The sequence below is a fragment of the Chiloscyllium punctatum genome, chromosome 26 (genome assembly GCF_047496795.1).
Source record: "Chiloscyllium punctatum isolate Juve2018m chromosome 26, sChiPun1.3, whole genome shotgun sequence".
In the NCBI taxonomy this organism is placed as follows: Eukaryota; Metazoa; Chordata; class Chondrichthyes; order Orectolobiformes; family Hemiscylliidae; genus Chiloscyllium; species Chiloscyllium punctatum.
This window is the reverse complement of record NC_092764.1, coordinates 17,723,140-17,741,037: the sequence shown is the minus strand read 5'-3', so window position 1 is coordinate 17,741,037 and position 17,898 is coordinate 17,723,140. Positions and strand designations below refer to the sequence as shown.

General features: G+C 46.0%; 1 protein-coding gene across 3 annotated transcripts in view; it reads right to left on the bottom strand.

Annotated features, from left to right (window-relative positions):
* LOC140496302 (meckelin-like) overlaps positions 1–17,898 on the bottom strand; it is a 169,864-nt gene that overhangs the window by 114,957 nt on the left and 37,009 nt on the right. Inside the window, exon 1 of one of the 3 annotated variants that reach the window (XM_072595886.1) lies at positions 16,196–16,532. The exons of 1 other annotated variant lie outside the window; for it this stretch is intronic. In XM_072595886.1, coding sequence (XP_072451987.1) covers positions 16,196–16,451 — 256 coding nt within the window. In that variant the 5' untranslated portion in view covers positions 16,452–16,532. Of the gene's footprint in view, positions 1–16,195; positions 16,533–17,898 lie in introns of those variants that run through there. One more of the 3 variants, XM_072595885.1, reaches the window with a different exon arrangement.

Genomic DNA, 17,898 nt, shown 5'->3' with positions numbered 1-17,898 from the left:
TCAAAGCTAAATATTGTATGTGTCTAACCTGCTCTGCACTCACCCACAAGCACTTTGCTCTGAAGGTCACTGATCATTCTGTTTATTTCTACTTCCTGCCCCAGGGGGCACTGAAATTGATTTTCTTAATAATGCCCATTGCTACATTAACTGAAATCAGATATCTCAGTGTATCATTTAGTCTGACACTCCAATTTCAGCAGCGAGGGTATCTTTCACTGACGATGGTGTTTTATTTCAGAGTTCCAACACCTCCTATATATCACCTTTGTAGTAATTTTCACTTCTAGCACTGGTACATGTCCAGCTGCAGGCAGAAAAGGAGATCTGGCTCATTATTCCCTCGCCAATTTTAGAAGCTCCAAACCCAATTGTAAAGCACCTAATGGATCTGATTTTCGTCCTAATTGCTTGAGCTTTCAAGTCGTCTGAGACATTTTATCAACTGAGGCATTTTATCAAATGACCTAAAAACCAAATTGAAGAATACATGATGGATTTTCCTGTGTCAGCCTGGAAATATAAAACTCTTGTTCATTTATTTTTAATGTGGTGTTTTGTTTTACAAGGTACATTAAAATTTGAATGCTATATCATAACCAGTTATTCTATTTACTCTATTTCAATTTATATTTATATTTCTATTATATTACAACACATTTTGCAAGAAAATTTATTCATGCTTATTATTTTGCAGATGTTAACTCTGACTTGCTTAGGTTTTCACTTTGGGAGGACTACTTTGGGCAAATGCTCAGAAAATGGTCTTATTTTCCCTATATCTAAACAATTTGCCATAAAGACAACTTTCATTCACATAGTGCCATTAACTTAGTGAAACATCTCAAAGTGCTTCTGTGCTCAAGGTTAAGAAGACAGAAAACACTCATTATTTTAATTCAGCGACTGGTTGTGTTAGGTACCATTGAGTGATCACTCTCATCTTCAGATTGCAACAGACTTGGTTACACAGTGCTTTGTTCTGCATTTTGCCAAATAGATTTATTAAGTGCAAAATGAACAGACAAACAGAGAAAATGATTGCAACACAGTAGAGTTGTTGTAGGCTGAACTGTTCCTTTCAGTAGCCTAAATGATTACCATTACTCTCAATGCACAGCACAAATGTCCCATTACCCTTCGACAAGCGGGTTTAGTGACTGCGCTGAAGTAGCCACTGTATTAACTAAACGATTAGGTAAAAACAATGACTGCAGATGCTGGAAACCAGATTCTGGAGTAGAGTGGTGCTGGAAAAGCACAGCAGTTCAGGCAGCATCTGAGGAGCAGTAAAATCGACGTTTCGGGCAAAAGTCCTTCATCAGGAATACCTGCCTTAACTAAACGTTTGACAAACAAACTGGAGTGATTGTAATGAGGGCAACCAGGTGGATTTCATAGAATATAATTGGGGCTGTTAATCTGGTCCAAGCAGGGAGCCCTGGCCGACAGGTATAACCAGGCAAATCAGATATTGTGTTCACTCTGAGAGAGCTGGATCCGAGTCAAGCATCTTACATGTATAAATAAAGGGTGACTTGGTGATGGGATATTGTCCTCTGTGGAGTTACTTCAGTGGCGACGAGTGAAATTAATGATGTGACCATGCAAAAGCACATACTAGCTTAAGTCCAACAGCACTACAACTGGCTCTGTCATTAGAAAATGCAGCAGGTGGAGCTTAATGTTACATGGTATGTAGAAGTGGATGCCCTTGCCAGGCTGACTGAGCTTGGGACACAGCACTTATGTAAAGACAATTGCACAGCTTCACTCAGGACATATCCTGCTAAGAGGGATTCTAGGTCAGCCCACAGCAAAACCCCAGAACAAAGCCAAGCCTCAGCCAAGCAGTTACCATTTTCTTCAGGATCTGGGCCAGCAAGCCATTCTAATTGCTACCAGTACGTGAATTCAATACAGAAGAGTCCCACTAGGCCTGAATAGAGTAGACTGGTATCCAGGAGACTCCACACACTAGAAAGCGTACCTACAACTGGTTTGGAACAGTTAAATTGCTTAGCAACTCCCAAAACAGGATCAATCAAAATAAACATCTGGTTAAATGGTCACCTGGTTATCAGCATGGCTGTATCAGTGATTGTAAAACCAGTCAATTAAAAGTTCATTCTGTACTCTAACCCTTATGTTTGCGTAAGACCTCAGCCAGACTGAGAACCTGCAGTGGGAAACCTTTACAGATGAAGTGTACTACTTTGGTTCCAGTCTCATAAGAGAAGCAGCTGGTTCAGTTACCACTGATTGGAGTAAAAGGCTCGGGCCCAAGCTTGATGGGATGAAATTGGTTGAGAAAGATTCACCTTGATTGGCTCAACATTTTTCAATTAGAAAATGGCTGCCCGAGTGAAGTTCTAATTAAATACACACAGGTTTTTCAGGAAGGTCTAGGGACTATCAAAGGAGCCAAGGCCACCTTGCATGGTGACCAGGAAGCAATTCCATGATTCTGCAAGGCACATTCCGTGACATTGCCTCATGGGAAAAAGTAGCAGCAGAAATCAGAAGGCTGGAAAGTGGAGGAATCATCAAACCAGTGCAGTTTGCAGAATGGGCATCATTGGTCATACCAATTGCAAAACTCAACAGGTTGGTTCACCTTTGTGGGGATTTTAAATAAACGGTAAACCACTGGATAAATACACAATCCCTCACACAGAGGACTTATCTGCAAAGCTGGCGGTAGTTGGAGGAGGGTGCTATCCTTCACAAAGCTGAACATGGGGCATCACATCCAGAACTGAAACCTTTATGGATCCAGTGAGACTAGATCACTGTAGAAGATGAGATTTATTACGGGGAGCAAGAGTGACCAGCCCAGGGCAGATATTGGCTGAACTCCACCAGGGTCATTGAGTTTCCAAAATTAAGGTGTTGGTGAGGAGTTATGTCTGGTGGCCAGGATTGGACACAGACATAGCTGTATTGGTGGGGCAGGGCCCAGAGTGCCAACAAGGGCAAAACTTACTGCTGGTAGCTCCCTAATATTCATGGGAGTGGCCGAGTCAACCCTGGACTCAGTTACACATTGACTGTGTGTATCCTTTCATGGGCTCAATGTTCTTAGTCTTTGTGGACGCCCACTCAAAGTGGTTGGATATGCATAAAGATCGTTTGTCAAACACAGAGAATGATGATAGCAAAGCAGTAAGTGTCTTTTTCAATACGTGGGCTCCTGGAAGTGTTATTCACAGACAATGGGCCACGACTTACCAACAGGGAATTCATGTATTTCCGAAAGTTGAATGGCATTCAGCATATAAAGACAGGTCTACACCATCCAATGTCCAATGGCCTGGCAAAAAGAGCAGTCCAAACTTTGAAGGCAGGCTTAAAGAAACAGTGTACAGCTTCGTTAGATACCAAACTGTCCTGTTTCCTATATGATTAAAGGACTGATCCTTCGTGCAACTACAGGGATAATTGCACCAGAATGCCTAATGGGGAGAAGACTCCATACCAGGGTAATTCCCAGACCTGGAGGGGACAGCTGAAACTGCATCAGGAAAACCAACATCAGACACAAGACTCCTCCAAGCGAGAGAGATGGTTTACTTCAGAGTATGAAGTTGGGTGCTGAAACCACGGGAGTGGCCCTGCATGGGTAAGAGGCAGGGTTGACCTGAGGTCAGGTTCTGTGAAGTACAAAGCTTGGGTACCTGAGGCAGTCCTGAACAAATACGTGGATCACATGAAAGCTGCAAACTCGCAAGTGGGGCAGGAGCAAAACATACAGAACAGCCAGAAAAGCAGATGGAACCTGTGGTTCGCCTCGTCTGTCTCGCGTCGGAGAAACCTTGGAGTCTGAGATGAACATACCTTCATTGCTTGGGGAAATGGATAAATTTCTGGCGAGATACTCCAGGTGCAAGAGGTAGGCTATGGGCCGATACACGCCACTCGTGTCTGAGGCTGCCAGAGGAACCGGACCTGGTGGACAAATGCCCCAGGAGAAGCTACAAGAAAAAGAACAGGCAAACGTCCCCTGGACTTAGTCGGGGAACAATATAGTGACTGTAACAGGGTCAGCCATATGAATCTCATAGAATGAGTTCTTTGAATGGGCAGGTTAACAGCCCTAATCAGGCAGCCCTGGCTGACAGATAATAAAAGGAGTGTCAGATCCTGTCCATTCTGACAGCTGGCTCTGAGGGAGCCAGACCAATGTCAAATACTGTACATACGCAAATAAAGGATGACTTGGTGATGGGTTACTGACCTCTGTAGAGTTATTTCAATCAGTGCCACTGAACAATCACTCTATCACATCAAGGTGCCCCTGTTTTATTCAAGGGTTTCTCTCCTTGAGTGGACAGGGTCAAAGTTCCCACCATCCAAACGGCATTTGTTGATGATTAGAGATCTAAATAGGTCATTTTAGGAACAGAATTATTTCCCTCAGAAATCCAATCTCAGTTACACAGTGCAACAAACCAAAGCTTCCTCAAAGAAACTATTTCCAAATCTGAGAGGCCTAATTCTGTCCACTTCTTTATTTCTCTTAAAGGCCAGTAAGTCGAAAGGAATTGGGCAAGAAACATGAGTATTATTTTTAAATGGGCCAATATTATTAACCTTGCAGAAATAAAACAGATTAAACGATCACTAAATTACTATTCAGTTCAACTTGCTGTGAATAGCACACTAAACACATTCAAAACCAAGTGTTCTACACCATAGAAAAATTACTGTTCAAATATATCTCCAAGAGCTTAAATGAAAAATCTGTGCAATCCCGTAAGAATGTGTAATATCCTATGCAGAAAATGAAATAAAAACAGAAAGACTAGAAATATTCAGCAAGTCTTGCATCTGTAGACAGAGATATGGAAGCAGATAATTCAAGTTGATGACATTTTATCAGAGCTGTCTTAAAATTTTGATTCAAGTGAAATTCATTAAGTTGAGAGCAAATCCTTAATCTATGATCACGTGCTGATATTAACAGTTTTCTTTTGTTAAAAATATGCTCACACAAGTCAGTGAACTAACATTGTGAATTTTCTAGTTTAATTTGCTGACGGTTACAATAACTTAACCAGTTGGTTAATGTATAGTAATCAAACTTTGTACTATATCTGATTGAACATTTAAATCTGAACAATTTGCAATAGTAAACAAAAATGTTTTGACTTTAGATTGAGAGGGCCAAACCAGCTTGGTTTCAAGGTTTGTATATTTATTGTAAATGGACTCGTGGTGAAATGTTACATTTATTTCTCAAACCTGTCATTCAGTTTTCTATACTCTGATAAACAAGAAGCAAATTACATTTTGGAAACCTGTACATTTGTTTGATCATGAATCAATGAATTTAATCACACAGGATGTATTATGAACCGTACTAGATCTTAACCGCTTAATTTCATTTCCCTACTCACTGCCTTCTGAATTGTTTTCCACCTCCCATTAAAAGACAGAATGCTTCCATTACTATTTGTGCTAAGTCATTCCATGTCCTACTAACCTTCAGCATGCCAAGTAACAATTCCATTTTAGAATTAAATTATACTATCATGCATGTCAGAGGTTGATATGCACAATCAACTGCTTTTCCAGTTCATTACATATGGATGTGAGTTCAACAGCGAATCACACAGGTTGGTGTCCAGGAATTTCTTGCTCCTTTGGGGAACAGAAAACCCTGGCGTCCATCTTCCCTTTCAACGTTTTGGTGATGATCTTAAACTTAAACCTCCATTCACAAATTCAGTAAAATTTGTTGTCACCCGAAATACCTCATCAAAGATCCCCAGGGGTTTTACATGGCGAGCAAATTTCCTGTCCGCTTTCTGTGTTCTCATAATAATTTTGTCAGACTTCAGTCAACTTCAGTACATAAAACAACAGACTCTCCCACCACAACAGTTCATCATTGCCAGTAGATCAGGATTTCCGTGGATGGCAAGTCAGGACCTCGAGTTGAGTTACGAGCTGATGTTTTATGAGGTCTACAGCACCAATGGCCTCTGATAGATCACCAGCTAGTTGTGCACACGTTCTCACAGCAACCCTCTCTCTTTCTGGGGTAGCCAAACTTCACCTAAAGATCTCCCCCCTCTCCCCATCTCCACTCTTGTAGGTCTCTCCATCTCTTCCCCTTCCTACATCCCCAGACCACCCCCTCCCCTCCACAACTCTCACAGATCTCACTGAGGGATTGCTACTATATTCAAGCCTTAAAACAGGGTCATGGTGGGTAAAGCTTTGGAAATCACTGCATTAGATAATGTAGTTCATAATTTTGTTAACATTTCAGGTTGTCTTTTGCAGTACTGACTGGGCCTGAAGTAGCACAGGTCCATTTAGTGCAAGTTCCATTCAGCTACTTTATTATGTCTAACGGAGAGTCATAGAGTTTTTAAGGCACTGAGGAAGGCCCATTGCACCTGCACTGGTCATCACTCACCCATCTATTCTGACCCCATTTTCCATCACCTGAGGCATAGCCTTATGTGCTCTACTATCTCAAGTGTTCATCTAAATACTTTTCAAATGCCTTGAGGGTTTCTATCACCTTTTAAGCAGCATGTTCCAGATATCCACTAATGTTGGGTGAAAAACCATATCCTCAAATCCTTTGAAAACCCCTACTCCTTACCTTAAAACTATGTCCCTGGTTTTTGCTCACCTAACCAAGAGGAAAGATTTCTCATCATCTACCCTAAATCAACCTGTTCACAGATGTTATTACACACCTCTGGAGCAGATGGGACTTGAACCCAGGCCTCTCGATCTAGGGGTAGGAACAATACCACTGCCCCACTATCCTGTCTATGCCTCACATAATTTTGTACACTTCACTCAGATCCCACTTCAGCTTTCTCTGCTGTATGGAAACAGTCCCAGCCTCTCTAGTCTCTCTTCATTGTTGAATCCTTCCAGCCCAAGCAACCTCCTGGTGAATCTGTTCTACACTCTCTCTAGTGCAATCTCATCTTACCTAACGTATGGTAACCAGAATTCCACCAAGAACCACTGCTGTGGCCTAACAAACACTATATACAGCTCCGTATTAACCTCCTTGAGTCTTGTATTCAATGTCTTCACTAATAAAGGCAAGAAACCCATATGCCTTCTTAACCACCTTATCTACCTGTCCTGCTGCCTTCAAGGATTCATGGGCATCCCCCGATCCTCTGTACACCTTACAGTCCAAATATTCAATGCTTTTTCAGCCTTTGCAAACTGCATCATCTCACACTTTTCAGGATTAAATTCCATTTGCCATTGTTCAGCCTACCTGACCAGCCCGCCTATATCATCCTGTGGCCTAAGGCTTCCCTCTTCACTATTTATCACCCCACCAATTTCATGTCATCTGCACAGTTACTGATCATCCCTCCTACATTCATCTCTAGATGATTATTGTACACAGTAAAAGCAAGGGGCTCTGCACTGAACGCTGTAGTATGCCAGAGGGCTTCCAGTAATGAAAACCCCCTTCAACCATCGTCTTCTGCTTCCTACCACTAAGCCAATTCCGGATTCAATTTGGAAAGTTGACCTGGATCCCATAGGTTCTCAAGTGGCCAACTGATGACTAACATCTGGAAGGATCTCACTTCCTCAATGCACTCTTAATGAGTTAAAGCGATTGTGCTTAAACTAAGACCCTGGCATAAAGTCTCTTGTGGCATAGTGGTACAATCACTACCTCTGAACCAGGAGGCCTAAGCTCAAATCACATCAGCTCCAGACTTCTGTCATAACATCGCGAAACAGCTTCTAGAATGTAAGTTTTTCTAAACTACAGCTGTAATAGTCTGAAAATGCCCAATCTTATCTGAGCTCAGAAGCTAAACAAACTCCAGTCTGATTACTATTCTGATAGGAGAAAGTGACACAGTGATGGTGTCCCCACCTCTGAGACAGGAGGCCTAGATTTTAGTCCCACCTTCTCAAGAATGCATGTGATAACTTCTCTGAGTGGGTTGATTCCAGAAAACAATAAGAGGCTGGTATAAATGAAGCACATTAAACAGAAGGTGACTAGATTCTCCTTGATCCATCAGTGGCCATTGTGCACGTACAGCAAAACTACAACTGACATTTCTGTAGCATCTTTAGCACATTAACAATGTCCCAAGGCTCTTCAAAGGATTATTATCTTACAGAATCAAGTAACAGATGTCCCTGCTGATTACACTTGCAGGAAGTGCACCCATCTCCAGCTCCTCCAAGACCGTGTTAGGGAACTGGAGCTGGAGTTGGATGAACTTCGGATCATTCGGGAGGCAGAGGGGGTCATAGATCGGAGCTATAGGGAAGTAGTAACTCCAAAAATGGCAGATAGATGGGTGACAGTGAGGGGGACTGGGAGGAAGCAGCCAGTGCAGGGACCCCCTGCGGTCGTTCCCCTCAAGAACAAGTATACCGTTTTGGATACTTGTGGGGGGGACGACTTACCAGGGGTAAGTGACGGGGCTCAGGCCTCTGGCACGGAGCCTGTCCCCGCTACTCAGAAGGGAAGGGTGGAGAAGAGCAGAGCGATAATAATTGGGGACTCGATAGTTCGGGGCACAGATAGGCGGTTTTGTGGGAACGAGAGAGACTCACGTTTGGTATGTTGCCTCCCAGGTGCAAGGGTACGTGATGTCTCTGATCGTGTTTTCCGGGTCCTTAAGGGGGAGGGGGAGCAGCCTGAAGTCGTGGTCCATATTGGCACCAATGACATAGGTAGGAGGAGTGCTGAGGATGTTAGACAGGCTTTTAGGGAGCTAGGTTGGAAGCTCAGAGTTAGAACGAACAGAGTTGTTGTCTCTGGTTTGTTACCCGTGCCACGTGATAGAGAGTCGAGGAATAGGGAGAGAGAACAGTTAAATGCGTGGCTACAGGGATGGTGCAGGAGGGAGGGATTTCGGTACTTGGATAACTGGGGTTCTTTCTGGGGAAGGTGGGACCTCTATAAACAGGATGGTCTGCACCTGAACCTGAGGGGCACCAGTATCCTTGGGGGGAGGTTTGCTAGTGCTCTTGGGGGGAGTTTAAACTAACTCTGCAGGGGCATGGGAACCCAGACTGTAGCTTTAGGGTGCAGGACCTGGAGTATAGGGAGGTTAGGAATATGGCATCAATCTTAAAGGCGGGTACCTGTAAGCAGAGTGGCTTGAAGTGTGTATACTTTAATGCCAGAAGTATACGTAATAAGGTAGGTGAATTTGCAGCGTGGGTTGGTACCTGGGACTTCGATGTTGTGGCTATTACGGAGACATGGCTAGATCAGGGACAGGAATGGCTGTTGCAGGTTCCAGGGTTTAAATGTTTTAGTAGGGTCAGAGGTGGGGGTAAAAGAGGGGGGGGTGTGGCTTTGCTTGTCAAAGATAGTATTACAGCGGTGGAAAGGAAGATGGACGAAGATTTGCCATCTGAGGTAGTTTGGGTTGAGGTTAGGAATAGGAGAGGTGAGGTCACCCTGTTAGGAGTCTTTTACAGGCCTCCTAATAGTCCTAGAATTGTTGAAGAAAGGATTGTGAAGATGATTCAGGAGAAGAGTGACAGTAATAGGGTGATTGTTATGGGAGACTTTAACTTTCCTGATATTGATTGGGAAAGCTATAGCTCAAGTTCGTTAGATGGGTCAGTGTTTGTGCAATGTGTGCAGGAGAGTTTCCTGACACAATATGTAGATAAGCCAACAAGAGGTGAGGCCATACTGGATTTGGTTCTGGGTAACGAACCAGGCCAGGTATTAGAACTAGAGGTAGGTGAGCACTTTGGGGACAGTGACCATAATTCGGTGATTTTTACTCTAGTGATGGAGAGGGATAAGTGTGTACTACAGGGCAAGAGTTATAGCTGGGGGCAGGGAAATTATGATGCGTTGAGGCATGACTTAGGATGTGTGGATTGGAAAAGTAGATTCCAAGGCAAGAGCGTAATTGATAGGTGGAACTTGTTCAAGGAGCAACTATTGAGTGTCCTTGATAAGTACGTACCTATCAGGCAGGGAGGAAAGGGTCGTGTGAGGGAGCCGTGGTTTAATAAGGAGTTGGAATCCCTTGTTAAACGGAAGAGGGCGGCCTTTGTAAAGATGAGGCGTGAAGGTTCAATAGGGGCGATTGAGAGTTATAAGGTAGCCCGGAAGGACCTGAAGAGAGAGCTAAGAGCAGCAAGGAGGGGACATGAAAGGTCCTTAGTTGGTAGGATTAGGGAAAACCCTAAGGCTTTCTATAGGTATGTTAGGAATAAAAGAATGACTAGGGAAGGAATAGGTCCAATCAAGGATAGTAATGGGAAGTTGCGTGTGGAGGCTGAAGAGATTGGGGAGGCACTGAATGAATACTTTTCGTCAGTATTCACTCAGGAACAGGACATTGTTGTCGATATGAATACTGAGGCACGAATAAGTAGAATGGATGGCTTTGAGATATGTAGGGAAGAGGTGTTGGAAATTCTGGAAAGGGTGAAAATAGATAAGTCTCCTGGGCCTGATGGCATTTATCCTAGGATTCTCTGGGAAGCAAGGGAGGAGATTGCAGAGCCATTGGCCTTGATTTTTGTGTCCTCTTTGTCTACAGGAGTAGTGCCAGAGGACTGGAGGCTAGCAAACGTGGTTCCCTTGTTCAAGAAGGGGAGTAGGGATAATCCTAGTAACTATAGGCCAGTGAGTCTCACTTCTGTTGTGGGCAAAGTCTTAGAGAGAATTTTAAGGGATAGGATTTATGCACATCTGGATAAGAATGATGTGATCAAGGATAGTCAGCATGGTTTTGTGAAGGGCAGGTCGTGCCTCACAAACCTTATTGAATTCTTTGAGAAGGTGACTAAGGAGGTAGATGAGGGGAAAGCGGTAGATGTGGTATATGGATTTTAGTAAGGCGTTTGATAAGGTCCCCCATGGTAGGCTACTGCAGAAAATACAGAGATATGGCATTGAGGGTGAGTTGGAGGTTTGGATTAGGAATTGGCTGGCTGGAAGAAGACAGAGGGTAGTAGTTGATGGCAAAGGTTCATCTTGGAGTGCCGTCACTAGCGGTGTTCCGCAAGGATCTGTTTTGGGACCATTGCTGTTTGTCATTTTTATAAATGACCTGGAGGAAGGGTTAGAAGGTTGGGTGAGCAAGTTTGCGGATGATACGAAAGTCGGAGGAGTTGTAGACAGTGAGGAAGGATGTGGCAGGTTACAGCGGGATATAGAGAAGCTGCAGAGCTGGGCAGAAAGGTGGCAAATGGAGTTCAATGTAGCTAAGTGTGAGGTGATTCACTTTGGTAAGAGTAATAAAAAGATGGGGTACTGGGCTAATGGTCGGATACTTGGTAGTATGGAAGAGCAGAGGGATCTTGGTGTCCATGTACACAGATCTCTGAAAGTTGCCACCCAGGTAAATAGTGCAGTGAAGAAGGCATATGGCGTACTGGCTTTTATTGGTAGAGGAATTGAGTTCCGGAGTCCTGAGGTCATGCTGCAGTTGTATAAGACTCTGGTGCGGCCGCATCTGGAATATTGTGTGCAGTTTTGGTCGCCATACTATAGGAAGGATGTGGAGGCACTGGAACGGGTGCAGAGGAAGTTTACCAGGATGTTGCCTGGTATGGTAGGAAGATCCTATGAGGAAAGGCTGAGGCACTTGGGGTTGTTTTCATTGGAGAAAAGAAGGTTTAGGGGTGACTTGATAGAGGTGTACAAGATGATTAGGGGGTTAGATAGGGTTGACAGTGAGAACCTTTTTCCACGTATGGAGTCAGCTATTACAAGGGGGCATAGCTTTAAATTAAGGGGGGGTAGATATAGGACTGATGTTAGGGGTAGGTTCTTCACTCAGCGAGTCGTAAGTTCATGGAATGCCCTGCCAGTAGCAGTAGTGGACTCTCCCTCTTTATGGGCATTTAAACGGGCATTGGATAGGTATATGGAGGATAGTGGGTTCGTGTAGGTTAGGTGGGCTTTGATCGGCGCAACATCGAGGGCCGAAGGGCCTGTACTGCGCTGTATTCTTCTATGTTCTATGTTCTATGTTCTATTAGGACAGCTGTTCAACAGCCTGAACTGCCAGAGAAAGTGGAAGTGGCTGGTACAAATTACAACATTTAAAAGGCATCAAGAGAAGTACATAGGAAGGGCTTATGCAGCAAATGCTGGCAAATGGAAGTTGATTAATTTTGGATATCTGGTCAGCATAGACAGCTTGGATTGAAGGGTGTGTTTCGATGCTGTACAGCTCTGTGACTCTAGGTCAAGGTAAGCACTATGCTCCACTTAATAAGAGCCATGGAAGAGCCGCAGCAGGCAATCAGTGCATAGCAAGCTCCCACAGACAACAATGTGAGTGATTGAGGGACAAATATTAATAAGGGCCAGGGATAACCCACTTGTTTTATTGCTATGACATGTTTCACAATGGCCTAAAATGACAACTAAGGCCTCAGTTTATCTGGAAGACAGCACCTCCAATCCTTCATTGGAGTGTCAGCCTTAATTCATTTGTACTTAATTCCCAGACTGGGACTAGTGACCATAGCTTAGTCAAAGAATGTGATTCTGGAAAAGCTCAGCAGGGCAGGCAGCATTTGAGGAACAGAAGAATCAACGTTTCGGGCGTAAGTGCTTCATCAGGAATGAGGCTAGTGGGTCAAGGGGGCTGAGAGATAAATGGGAGGGCGTTGGGGCTGGGGGGAAGGTAGCTGAGAGTATAATAGGTAGATGAAGGTGGGGGAGAAGGTGATAGGTCAGACAGGACGGTGGAGCAGAGAGGTGGAAAGGAAGGTGGACAGGTAGGACAGTTCAAGAGGGTGGCGTCAATTTGAAAGTTTGGGACTGGGATAAGATGGGGGAAGGGGAAATGAGCAAACTGGTGAAATCCACACTGATGCTTGGGACGGTCCCAAGCCGGAAGATGAGGCGCTCTTCCTCCAGGGTAGTGAGGGTTTGCCGGTGGAGGAGGCCCAGGACCTATATGTCCTTGATGGAGTGGGAGGGGGAGTTGAAATGTTCAGACACAAGGCAGTGGGGTTGGTTGGTGCGGATGTCCCAGAGATGTTCTCTGAAACAATCCGCAAGTAGGCGGATCGGTTGCAACAGACACAGTAGATGATGTATATGGAAGTGCAGATAAACTTCTATCGGATGTGGAAGGATCCTTTGGGGCCTTGGACAGAGGTGAGGGGGGGTGAGATATGGGCGCAGGTTTTGCACTCCTTGCCATGGCAGGGGAAGGTGCCAGGAGTGGAGGGTGGGTTGGTGAGGGACGTGGACCTGAAAAGGGAGTCGCGGAGGGAATGGTCTCTCTGAAATGCAGATAGGGATAGGAGGGAAATATATCCCTGGTGGTGGGGTCTGTTTGTAAGTGGCGGAAATGGTGGAGGATGTATCTGGAGGTTGGTAGGATCAAAGGTGAGGACCGGAGGTTCTGTCCTTGTTGTGATTGGAGGGGTGAGGTTCATGAGCGGAGGTGTGGGAAGTGAAGGAGATGTGCTGGAGGGCATTGTTCACCACATGGTAGGGGAAGTTGCGGTCAATGAAATAGGAGGCCATCTGGGATGTTCTGGAGTAGAATTGCTCCTCCTGGGAGCAGATATGGTGTAGGCGGAGGAATTGGGAATAAGGGATGGCGTTTTTACAGAAGGCAGGGTGGCAGGAGGGGTAGTCCAGGTAGCTGTGGAAGTCAGTGGGTCTGTCATAGATGTCCATGTTCAGTGGGTCACCGGAAATGGAAAGGTCCAGGAAGGGGAGGGAGGTGTCTGAGATGGTCCCGATGAACTTGAGGTCAGGGTGGAAGGTGTTTGTGAAGTTGATGAACTGTTCAACCTCCTTGTGGGAGCACAAGGTAGCACCAATACAGTCATCAATGTAGCGGAGGTAAAGGTGGTGAAAGGTGTCGGTGTAACTTTGGATGATGGACTGTTCCACGTACCCAACGAAGAGGCAGCCATAGCTGGGGCCCATGCAGATACCCATCACTACCCCTTTGGTCTGGAGGACATGGGAGGATTAGAAGGAGAAATTGTTGAGAGTGAGGACCAGTTCAGCCAGTTAAATGAGAGTGGCGATGGAAGGGTACTGGTTGGGTTGGCATGAGAGGAAGAAACAGAGGACTTGGAGTCCTTCTTCAAGGTGGACAGATGTGTACAGGGACTGGATGTCCATGGTAAAGACAAGACGTAGGGGGCCGGGGAAACGAAAGTCGTGGAGGAGGTGGAGGGCATGGATGGTGTCCCAAACATAGGTGGGGAGTTCCAGGACCAAGGGGTCAGAACGGTGCAGAGATAAGTTTGGTGGGACAGGAGCAGGCTGAGACAATAGGTCGACCAGGCAGTCAGTTTGTGAATTTTGGGTAGGAGGTTGAACCGGGTGGTGCAGGGTTTCCGAACTATGAGGTTGGAGGCTGTGGATGGGAGATCCCCTGAGGTGATGAGGCTGTGTGTGGTGTGGGAGATGATGGTTTGGGTTTGGTGAGGTCGTGGTCGAGATGCCTGTCGAAGGATTTGGTGGGGCAGGAGCAGGCTGAGGCAATAGCTCGACTGGGGCAGTCAGGTTTGTGTCCCCCTTAGTTCAGGATTTATCTCTGCATACCTTGACACTGTCCTGTCTGCCTTAGTCCAGGAACTCCCCATCTACGTTCGGGACACCATCCACCTCCTCCATGACTTTCGTTTGCCTGGCACCTAACGCCTTATCTTCACCATGCACATCCGGTCCCTGTGCACAATCCTTCCACAGCTTACAGATCAAAATTGGACTACACCTCCTCCCACACTTCTTCCTGCAAAATCGCTATCCCTTATTCCCAATTCCTCCACCTTATCTGCTCCCAGGAGGATCAATTCCACCATAGAACATTCCAGATGACCTCCCTCTTTAAAGACCCCAATTTCCCCTCCTATGTGGTCTACGATGCCCTCCAGCTCATCTCCTCTACTTCCCACACCTCCGCCCTTGAACTATCCCCTCCAATCGCAACAAGGACAGAACCTCCCCCTACCCCCAGTCCTCAGCTTCCACCCCACCAACCTCCAGACACATTGCATGATCTTCCACCATTTCTGCCACATACAAACAGACCCCAGCATCAGAGATTATTTCCCTCCCACCTCTATCTGTGTTTCGGAGAGACCATTCCCTCCGCGACTCCCTTGTCAGGTCCACACCACCCACCAACCCACCCTCCCTTCCCGGCACCTTCCCCGCCACAGCAAGAAGTGCAAAACCTGTGCCCACTATTCCCCAACCCCCCATTCCCGCTCACCTCTGTACGAGGCCCCAAAGGATCCTTTCACATCTGATAGAAATTTACTGACACACGTCATCTACTGTATCTGTTGCACCTGATGTGGTCTCCTCCACATTGGGGAAATAGGACGCCAATTTGTGGACTGTTTCAGAGAATATCTCTGGGACACCCTCACCAAGCAACCCCTCCACCCCGTGGCTGAATACTTCAACTCCCCCTCCCACTCTGCCAAGAACATGTGGGTCCTGGGCCTCCTCCTTCGCCAAACTCTAACCGCCCAACGCCTAGAGGAAGAAAGCCTCATCTTCCGCTTCGGGACCTACAAGTGGATTTCACCAGTTTCCTCATTCCGCTACGCACCACCCCCCCACCTTATCCCAGTCTCAACCTTCCAACTGGGCACCGCCCTCTTGACCTGTCCATCTTCCTTACCACTATCTGCTCCACCCTCCTCTCCAACCTATCACCTTCATCTCCCTATGGCATTCCCAGCTGTCTTAGCCCCACCCCCCCAAGCCCCACCTCCTTCCCATTAATCCCTCAACCCCCTTGGCCCACAAGCCACATTCCTGATGAAGGGCTTATGCTTGAAACGTTAGTTCTACTCCTCCTGTGATGCTGCCTGACCTGCTGTGCTTTTCCAGCATCACACTCTCCAACTCCCATCTCCAGTCCTCACTTTCACCACAGCTTATTCAAACGGTGCTACCAACGTGCCTTATAGTTAACGTGGAAAAAAGTTAGTTGATGATCTTGAATGCTGCAACTGGACTATCCATTCATCTTATACATTTAAGGCGACCTCAACAAAATACCTGAATTACTGTGAAGGGTATTTCTTTCCTCAGAAGGCCAATTCTGGGCCTTCCTGTAGCAGCTCAAAGCTGCCACTAGTTGAGTTGTTATAAATCTGGGTCAGTTTGTCTTCAAACAGACCATCAGAGCCAGGCAGCTATTCATTCAGAGCGTCTGTGGGGCAGGAGAAATCACACAAATCAGGGCCTTACCGTCAGCGCTACGGGTGCTCCCAGCACCGCACTGGGAGCACTGCAGACTGGAGACATCGTAGAACTGGGAGTTGGAGCAGGAGTGAGGGAGCACGAAGGGGAGAGAGGTCCCGGTGCTCTGAGGCCGGCACAGCCTGGGCAGGAACACAGCGAGGCAGAACAGGGGTAGCATTCTGCAACACACACTCACAGGCACACAAGCAGCTGCTGCAACAACGGAAAGAAACCCAGGGCGATCCACCCCAATTGCTCCCATTCAAACCCAATCAGCCTGGGCTGAACCGTCAGCAGGAGCTTTGTGTGTACGAGCCGTGGCTATGGTTTCCAGAGGCGGTGTCAAATTACACATTCAAATCACCCCTTTGCAACAGCCACTGGCTTGGTCCCGAGAATCTCTCCCACACACGGGTCCTAGAGTCACATCGTCCACCGTGAGAGAGCAGACACTCTTGATGGTTTCTAAACTAAATGTCGTTTGCCCTTTTCGAGTAAATTGCGTAGGGAGTGAAAAGGCTTGCATTTCCAAAAGACCCGCGGATGCTACCAATGAGAAACAAAGAGAGAGGTTGCTGGAAAAGCTCAGCACCTGTGCAGAGAAATCAAGAGTTAACTTTTCGGGTCTAGTATGGGAGGGTGACCGGACCCGAAAAGTTAACTCTGATTTCTCTGCACGGATGCTGCCAGACCTGCTGAGCTTTTCCAGCAACTTTTTTTTTAGTCCCTCACCACACAATACCCCCAAACCTTCACAAACCATTTATGATGCGCAATCGGTGTTATAAAACAGGAGAGGGAATGGCCTAAATGCGCTCAGCAAGTTTCCACAAACAGCAACATTAATAATGAGCAGATAATATTTATTCACTGATGCCTGTAGAGAGATAAGTACTGGCCTGGACACTGGGGAGAAGTCCCCTGCTCTTCCCCAGCTCCCCCTCCCCAGTGCCCTCACAGTCCCCACATGCACACCAAGGGCCTTATTAATGTCACAAAGCCTATAGCTTTCCCTGCCGGTTTCAAACTCTATTCATTTGGTTTAGGCAGCCCTTTGAATACCCAAATGAGACCACGTGTGCCATTATCACAGTTCCTGACACAAACTGGAGGAGAAACCTGGAAGTAAAATGTTTAACAAGGTGGCTCAGTTAAAGAACCATTTGATACACGTGCTGCACTATGGGATTCCTCAAGGGTGACCAGGAAATTCAACCCACCTCCCAACCCCAATCCTGTATCCAGAGTTTGGAGAAGCCAGAGTTGGACTGGGATGTACAAAGTTAAAAATCACACAACACCAGGTTATAGCCCAACAGGTTTATTTTGGAGTGAAAGCTAGTGCTTCCAAATAAACCTGTTTGACTCAAACCTGGTGTTGTGTGATTTTTAACTCTGTATCCAGAGTATCTCCAATTCAAAACATAGCCAATTGGGTTTTCAGCTCACAAATAGGTCACTCAGCCCAAATAGCTCCGTCAGTGTTTATGTTTGGCACAAACCTCCTCCCTTCCCTGCATCTAAACCCATCATTATTATCCCTGAGGACCATCTCCATTACTCCTTGTGGTATTGAATTCCACAGTTCCTTTATCCTCTAGCCCCAGAATGCCTCAGCATTATGGTTATATGAGTCATTTAGATCCCTGTAGACTCCATCTGCATGATCTGATTAATTCCATTCATATCTGGCTACAGATGTGAATGAA